Source organism: Montipora foliosa, chromosome 7, assembly GCF_036669935.1.
Source record: "Montipora foliosa isolate CH-2021 chromosome 7, ASM3666993v2, whole genome shotgun sequence".
Taxonomy (NCBI): Eukaryota; Metazoa; Cnidaria; class Anthozoa; order Scleractinia; family Acroporidae; genus Montipora; species Montipora foliosa.
The window spans coordinates 34606381-34615651 of record NC_090875.1 but is presented as its reverse complement, the minus strand read 5'-3'; the positions used below and the strand labels follow the sequence as shown (position 1 = coordinate 34615651).

Here is a 9271-nt window from a genome sequence, read left to right as displayed (position 1 = left end):
GTCAACAGCTTGTTTACAAAAATTTACAAATCGAAAGCAAAATTGCAATAGTTAATAACTCCATGCATGTTTTCAAAAAGAAGTGGTCCTGTTTTAAAAACACAGGCAGCACATTTTCAATCAATAACTATAGATTGAGTGACGCGAGGCGTGGGCGAGACCCTGCATTTGTGTTTGCGTTTGTCTTGTTTTTTGTTGGAGACTGATGTCGTATAGTACAGCCATAAACTAGTAATGTTGCATTATAAACCTGTATGTATTGTTTTCATCAGAGATACTGTAGAGTTTAAGTCTCATTGTAAGCGTGTAATTGGAAAATAAAAATAAAAAAAAAAAAAGTTTCAATGATCTACAATGTACCCCCCCCCCCCCCCCCTCCCCCCGGGAATGACCTACAATGAGGTACATTATGAGCTAAAATTAGCTAATGACTTGTAATAAGTTAAAATTAAAGATAATTTGCAGCTCTGAGGGCACTGCAGCATGCTTGCAGTACAAAGGTTAAAAACACTCACTCATCACCTCGTTGCTGAACAAGTTGAAAATTTTCATGGTTTAACAGCACATTTTATCGAGTACAATTTTCCGTTAATTTACTTCAAATCTCGCTCCAAAGCCTCCAAAAAGGATTTCGACATCGAGGAAAGCGTTGATTGCTGTTGATGGATACATTGAACAGCATCTTCAATCTTTGCAATTGCTTGTTTTAAAATGGAAACGTTTTGGTTTCTTAACCCCATTTTGTTAAGATCACGTGAACAAAATTGGCGGGGAAAAGTTGGCTCACCGCTGATTATGCAGCCGTCGACGAATTGATAGAAAAGGGCGAAATTGACAACACGACGAAACTAGCAACTCCACTACACGAAGAAACAATACAACCAAACGGGCAACATGACGACGCGGAAAAAGCAATACGACTAAACGGGCAACATGACGACATCGGCGCCACGAAATCTAAATTCCTATTTTGTCCCCAATCTGACGACATAACAGAGCCCCTTATTAATAATCTTGTTTCCATGGAGATATAGCCTCAGGATCGATCGCATTTTCCTTAGTCTCCTACGGTTAACAGTTAAATTAAATCGATAAATCTTTGGCCAAGCCAAATAACTGCCTAGATATGCAAACATACCTCCAAGAAGCAGGTGTTACTATTCTTGACACGTTACTTGCTTTAACTTGAGGAAGTCAAAGCATTTTTTTGATAATGATAATAATAATAATAATAATAATAATACATAGTTTTGCCAGTAGGGAACCTGGAACTCCATTCCACTCGAGCTTGTTGGATATGAATGACATGATAAAAGCTCACTCTGCTCTTTGCTTGCATAAACAACAGCCAATTTTTCCATCTCAATACACGCTTGTAGTGAATTATGCTAACTACACGTGGATTAGTAAGGAAATCAGTTTACATATCAAGGTATCATTTCAGTGGTTTTTTCGTATTCAATAACCTATATTTTCCTGTCTTAAAATAGTCTATCCTGCAGTTGATATCTATCCAAGAGAACAAACAGTTCCTGAGGGAAAAACAACCAACATCAGTTGCAACGCCAAAGGAGAGCCACTTCCAAATTTATCCTGGAAATTTGACGAGGGAGAGCTTTCCCCAACTGCTGTCATTATGAATACTTCTGACCGGTCTCTACTCCAGTTACCAAATACTACAAAGAGCATGGAGGGAACGTATAAGTGTAAAGCTACAAACAAGGCCGGTGAAGAAGTTTCCACGTCTACTCTTCATGTGTTAGGTTTGTACCGATTATAAGTTGTGAAAAGCGTTTTCACTAAATCACAAGCTGACACGTTAGTTTTGAGCCGACAGACTTTTCTTTTTTTTTTGCATAAACAACCAAAATGACTTTCTGTATCATTAGCATGCTTTTATGCTAATTAAGTCTTGTGCAATTTAATGGTTGTTCGAATCCATAAAAATGGTGTTTTTGATGCAATTTTGTATGTTTCTGTTCGGAACTAGTTTGCTATTAAATTTCCATGTTTTATAAGCTTTGAAAAGTCCTCTTTTAAGTTTTTTCCTTATTGCAACCAAAAATGTAGAAGTTGTTGACGCTGGATAGTTAACTAAAGACAAGTAAAACCTTGCATGGCTACATAAAATGGTTCAATTGCTTCAACAAAACGGTGAACACAGCCTTTCATCAATTGCAACATCTGACCTGAATTAGTCACAGTGCTGTCGATGTTTCATGTCTGAGATGTAACGACAAACTCAGTATAAATCAAAGCATGGATAATGTTGTATTTGATCTTCAGAAAAGCCGACTGTCATGATCTCTGGAGAGTCCTACAGACTGGAAGGAGACAAACTTATTCTGACTTGCCAGGCCAATGACCCAACATCGGAAATAAGATGGACAAGAAGCACTGTTTCTAAGGGGGGAAAGGCTAAAATTACTAAGAATGGGGACAGGAGCATCTTCATCATCGAACGTGTCAAGGTTTCTGACGGTGGTGAATATGTGTGCGAAGCCAACAATGCAGCAGGGGATGCATCCTTGTCAGTTAATGTCACAGTTAGAGGTACGTAATATGGTAGTTGATATTGATTTAGAGAGTCTATAGTTTGATAATTTCTACATTGTACAAGACAAAACTACATGGCGGTAGACGGTTTATTCACAGTCAACAGTCAATGAGTAAGGCCCTCTTCAAGATCAACAATTACACAGATAATGGAGGGTGTCAACAGTTTCCAAAAGTGAAAAAGAGCTGAACAAAAGCGACCACAAATGCGTTATCATTCTTGAAGCTTTCTTTAAGTCTTTTACTTCATCCTGGCTTGATTGGCAGCTGTTTTGTAAGTCAAAGGGGTTAGAATTTGATTCTACGGTCTATCTTGCGCAAGGTGATCCTTGAACAAATTCGAGCTGTGGAGACGAGGAAGGCAAAGTAGGCTACATGGAAACTCCCACACTTGCTCAACAATTGTGAGATCAACACCAATAAACAGGGATTTGAAGTGAAAGTGTGAGAAAAAAAAGAGAGAATGAAGGTAAATTCCATAAGATTATTTAACACGTGAAACCGGATGTAAAAATACTACAAGGAAAAATGTGTCTGTGAAATCTCTTCTTTCAGTAAAAATTATCGTCAATTTTCTTTTCAATTCTTCGCACCATAGCCTTGCCAGTACATGTACAAGCTGCACAAGCAGGTAGGTTTACATATATGTTTCCCTTTCTACTTTGAAGTTTTCTACTCGTCTGTTTCCTTTCAGGAGCACCCAACGGAGGTGTTCCACAGGTGTATATCTGCAGGTTGCATGCTATTTGTAGTAGTGAATGTGCCCTTCGCGAAATAAAAACGAAAGAAATTTAAATATAACGAAAAATTCCCATAAATTAAACGATGAAAGCAAATGGTAGAAAAAATGTTAAAAATGCTCAGAAAATTAGTGTTTCTCTAAGAGAATGTGATATTGCCTTGGGAGCGGGCACGAATTATTGTCCGCCCCAACGGTTTTTGCCGTGTGCCATAAATACAATGTCTTTCTACTCCGGTTGTTCGTTTTGTCAATGATTTTAGAGTTGTTGAAGTCAAGAACATGATTAAAAGTCCACGCGTGTTTTGCGACATTTGAGCCTTTAGTATAATGCTTTAAGTTCCTCGTGTGTTCTTTTCTCCTAGTAAAGAAGGATCTTTTAGTTTCGCCAATGTAGCTCCAGGGGCAACATACGCATGGAATTTTATAGATGACATCGCACTGGTCCTCTTCGGCAGGTGGAGACTTAGGGATAGGGAAATACTGTTGTAAATTTTTTACCGGTCTGCTTGGTGACTTGGATGTCATGTTCCTTGAGGATTCTTGTGAGAGGTTTCGTGATGCCTTTGATGTAAGGAAGGACTGCAAAGTTGGGTCGGTTTGTTGGCTCAGCCCACTTAAATAACATACCGACCAACTCTTCTGGAGTAGGTGGTGGAGGCCTCGCTTTCTTTCTTATAACATCAGCAGCGATTTTTTTGGGATAGCCGTTGGAGTTTAAAGCGGCGCAAACACGAGCAGTTTCACGGGTCTTTCCAATTTGTTTGTTGGGGAGATTCAAAGCTCTATGTAGGAGTGTCTCAGTGGTGCTGATTTTATGTTTTCTGTCATAGTGTGAGTGGCAGTCAAGATATCTATCCGTATGTGAGGTTTGCGGAAGATGCCGACCAAAAGTTTTCCGTTATCGCGCGGAGAAACTGTCGTCTACATACCGCTTCCAAAATTTCGGCGAGACAGTAGTCGAGTTGATTGCTGTTTTTTCGATTTCTTCCATGCATAGGTTGTCTACTACAGGGCTGACGGCTACCCATAGCACAACTGTGGATTTGTTTGTAGTTGGTGTCATTATAAACAAAGAAGTTATTGGACAGCACAAATTTCAATAAGGATATTATGTCCTCGATGTCTAGGTTGGTTCTGGAATGAAGAGACGAATCATCTTCTAATTTCTTCCTGATATAAACGCAAGCTTTGTCGACAGGGATGGCGGTGAATAGAGACACCACATCAAAGGAAACCATGGTTTCGTCATCTTGGATTTTAACGTCTTGCTTTTATCGTTTAATTTATGCGAATTTCTCGTTATATTTAAATTTCTTTCGTTTTTATTCTTTACTCGTTTTTATCCTTTGAAGACAGCAGTTCAGTCTGTCGAGAGCTCATAGTCTTTTTAAAACTTTTACCAGAGAACGCTTATACTTGTTTCCTATCATGAATCCTGGTAACGGATCTTCAATATTTTTAATTATGGAAGTCGTTGACTATTTTGGAGTTACACTCCTAACGCAGTAAGAGGTTCCATCTCTTGGAAAACTGTCATTTTACTTCGTTTTTTTTTTTTTTTACCATAACTTAAAATCAAGAACTTTCATGTTTACAGCGATTGTGTGGTACTACATTGTCGGCGCAGTATCTGCTGTTGCAGTAACAGCATTCATCGCCTGGTACCTTTGCAAACGACGCACAAGGGGTAAATGTACAAGCCTGCATAAATACATCTTCATTCTTAATTATTAAGGCGTTTAAAATGTCATACACTAAGAAATGCTGTTATAAATAGCAGCAGAACTATGAAGATGCAATGCCCCATTTTTCTGGAGAATGTACTCCATATAGCTATAGTCATGTACTTACAGGTGATGTACACGTGCATTTCAATATTCTTTTGGTTCATGGGTGAGAGATCTACTTACCAGTGACTCAGGGATACTGATACAAAAAAAAGACCGAAGTGTTCCAAAACAAGAATCGAATCTATGAACTTCCAACTTATCTGAAGGTGACAGGGATGCCACTTTAAGAGCACTCTGATTATTGTGAGTTTTCCTGAGTCATTAGTGTACATATAAGTAAATAACTTCCACATTGAGCAAATTTTACAACAGAAAGAATGTGTTGCTGGACTTTTTCAGCACACATGTATGTACCTCTTTTTAGGCTACTGTAGTAGCTGGTTCCAAGACAGTAGTGTATACCCTGTAGGCTGTTCAACACTAAATACTTATAAAATCCGATGACGCAGAAAAACCTCAACTTAAAAAGCCCGTGTTTGCTCTAGAACTTGGTGGGAGGTATTTTTGAAGTTATTAGTTACCTTGATAATTACGACCACATGACAATGTTGCAACCACGGGAAAACAATCTCTGGAGACACATACCAGAATAAGAACACGAGAAAAAATGCTTAAAGATACATGTAGCTATTGTTTTTGACATTAAAATTATGGCTAATTAACACAATGCAACATGGAAGTCAGATGAATACGATACTATTGGGATACTGACTTTAATCATGCTGTCAATCTATCTCCACATACAAGTAAATCTGACCAAGTCTTTCCCTTTTTCACATGCTATTATATTCATTGGTTTGCTGAGAAGCCAGAGCTAGGTAAGTTGAATCTTTTAGACGCCAAATACACTAGTTATACTGAATTGTGCTGCCTATGGTTGTTACCCAATTTGCCAAAAAAATGCCTTTAAAGGATGTCTACTTTAACATCCATGGTCACATGATACCCTTTACGAGAATAAGACTTCTTATAAATTAAAAAAAGTAATTCAAATAATGCAAATTATGTGGATAGGTGCAGATACTCAGTGAATTGTATCACCGAGATTTGGTCAAGTCCAGGTCTTACTTACAGTTTAAACACGGTTTTGATCAACGATCTGCCAATTCTACTTGGACGACTAATGCAATAATTATCGTTTCTCTAACCTTCCGTTGTTATTATCTCAGGGGAATTAGTTTCATTTCTTTTATTGTTCAATATGTAGGATCTAGTGATCAGATCAATGACATGTCAGCAGTGTGTGTAAGAAGTGTATGTACGCTTTAATTTCATGCCATAGTTTAGTGACGAGCAATTAACCCACAATTGAATAATACATGAAAAATAATTTGATTTTCTGGATTTAAGATCAACAGATTTTGAAAAAAGTCATGAGATGAAGTCGATGGATGTTGTAGCGGATAAATGGGAGATATCTCGTGACCGAATAAGACTTGAAGAGGTCATCGGCTCAGGGGCATTTGGAACAGTTTGGAGAGCAACTTTGAGTCGTGAAAATGGGAAACCAGGCATACGTTTTGTTGCAGCAAAGTGCTTCACACGTGAGTTACTTCACAATTACTCATTAATGAGACTGCAGACCATGTGAGATTGATTTATGATACCTTGTGAAGCCAAAGCAACAAATACAGTGACGTCTCAACATGCTCTGCTTGTCCATGTTTTATTTGTATTTTTGTCATAATATGCAAAACAACGTTAAATGGTGAAAACGTAGGGTTTCCAGAAAATGTCTAATAAGTGCATTAAGCTTTTTACAATTCTTCTAAATGAAAATGCAGTTCATGTTAGTCTAAACATTGGAGGCGAGCATACACTGAGCATGCATTTTATATGCAACAATAGTTGGAATAAATCTGAATGTTTCCAATGATCAATATTAAGGATATTTTGAGATGATGTTCTTTGCCAATAGCTTTGAGATAATTTACTACAGGATTTTTATTAAGGAGCTGGTCGCCCTCAATGTGACAAAACGAATGGTACCCGGGATAGATCCTCACGAGCTGGCAGCCAGTTCCTTTAAGATCTTGGAATCTTTTAAAAATATGTCCCACAGGAAACCAGGCTTGTTCAAATTTACTTTGTGTTTAGACCGCTGTCCTGACGCACAGGTTCCCCAACATGATTAGTAGTAGTCTAGGGTTATATTAATGTGATGGTGATACCCTTTATGGAAATTAACAAACTAAGTTTAGATTTATCAACTAAAAATTATCAAACTAAACGCCTTGAGGGTGTTGGATAAGCGATCAATAAAATGTAAGGCCTGTTTTAATTAAAGGTCGCATTTCACATCTGCCGAGTCTAACGCAAATGAGAAAATTCTATTGTTTTCGCTCATTTACATCATATTCGGCACATTTGAAATGAAACCTTCAAAATGGGCCTAAGAGTTATTTTACTCGCATAAACACATGGCATTTTCGCGTGGCATCGGTGGAGTCGGAGTTTCTTCCTCCGCCGCCACCTTGAACCACTGAAGTCAAGTAATGTAATTTATTGGATGCTTGATTGATCGAGCTCAGCTCGATTCTCACGATAGCCAAAATTTGCCTCGAGAGGCCAAAAATATCAAACATGTTTGATTTTATCCTCACGGCCTTGCAAGGCGAATTTCTCACCAAAATAACCCCACACGCGTGAGGAAACGGCCAGACAAACCGCCTCGCGAGGCAGTTCGCTAAACTCTTTCCTGACTGTGTGCGGTGGGCGTAATATTTTTTCCCCAATGGCAAAATGCGTAGGGGTAAACAAACAAGCAGCAAACGAAGAAGCAGGGTTCGACGTGGAAAGGGACAAATTCCAAAATATGGATACGAACAGAGTGGTTGAATTTTTTGGTTAACAAAATTTGTTCAAGCATTTTGGAAGGAGGATGGGTAAAAGTATTTGCCCAGAAGTTTGTAATGGCTGAAATGTCGATGAAAATGATTAGGACTATCTCATAAAGATTACCACTGATCTTTATATAAAGATCATAGTGATCTTTATGTAAAGATCGTTTCGTTTGAGAATAAGCGATTATTGCATTGTTTGCACATTCAGCCCCACACTTCCCTGAAACTCAAATCAAAGCAGCCACTGGGCTTTTCAGAATGATCATAGATTACCAGGTATAAAGGTTCATACACGTGACATTTTAGCGATGTTTGATAGCCTGTTAGCCTCATGAATTATTAACGCCTTTGAAATTAGGTATAAGCACTGATTTTAAATGGTTAGCATGATAGTGATAAATTCAACCTTTTCGATTATTTTGGCATAGTCTTATTCAAGCCATGAGTTCTTTTTAATTGAGCAAGTAGAACGTTTGGATGAAGAGGCGTCTCCTGGTAATTTCCTTTTTCCTAATTAACAGGCCATTTCCGAGATCAAGTCTGTCTCCTGTTCAAAGCGGTCTGAGTTCGTACCGGTCTCGCAGCAAATTTCAGACCAGGTCCAGAAATTTCAAGCCTGTACTGCTTTTAGGTCAGGCATATATTTATTAAAAAAAGGTATCGTTTCATCTCGAATTGAGCCACCAAACATCTCGTCCGGGTTTCATGTAAACAACTGCAAACATTCATACCGGTACACGTTCATGTCGATCTGAGTTCGTCCCGGTCTCATGTAAATACCCCGTAAGTGCGAAATGTTTGTCATGGTAATTAGTTCTACTTAAAATATCAATGAAAGCTAATTTTCATAAGAAAAACTTCGCACTTAGATTCGCCTTGAAGAGGAGGAAGAGATGAACTCAGAAATGGCCTAATCAGCCCCATATAATCCTGAAGTTCGAAGTTCTGCTTTTTGGGCCTCCCTTCTTTCTTTCCTTTTTCTTTTCCTTTTTTTTTTTTTTTTTTTTTTTTTTTGTTATATTCTCTTTGTGATTTGTCCACTTTTTCCTCTAATATTCTTCTTTAATTAAACTGCAAAAGATCGCCTGTTCCACTAGAGCCCGAGTCTATCAATGCGTTTCTTGGTTCACCGCGAACATGTTTAATCCTGTGTTTGTGGTAAAGTCAGTCACCACTTTACTCAAAAATTATTTTCTGAGAGCTGTATTTATTTGAATTGCTGAGAGAGTCAGGTTAAGATGCTGATCATTGCTTGAGCAGTAACGAAAGGAAAGCCCGAGTTTTTTTAGGCTTTCCTTTCGTTACTGCTCAAGTAACTTTAATTAATATCATCATCGTAA

The 9271-nt window shown here is 38.2% G+C and overlaps 1 protein-coding gene across 1 annotated transcript in view; it reads left to right on the top strand.

Annotated features, from left to right (window-relative positions):
- LOC138010145 (immunoglobulin superfamily member 10-like) overlaps positions 1-3920 on the top strand; it is a 32970-nt gene extending 29050 nt beyond the window's left edge. The window contains exons 5-7 of the mRNA XM_068857091.1: positions 1491-1763; positions 2287-2553; positions 3754-3920. Coding sequence (XP_068713192.1) covers positions 1491-1763; positions 2287-2553; positions 3754-3920 — 707 coding nt within the window. The remainder of the gene's footprint in view (positions 1-1490; positions 1764-2286; positions 2554-3753) is intronic.
- The last annotated feature ends 5351 nt before the right edge of the window (positions 3921-9271 follow it).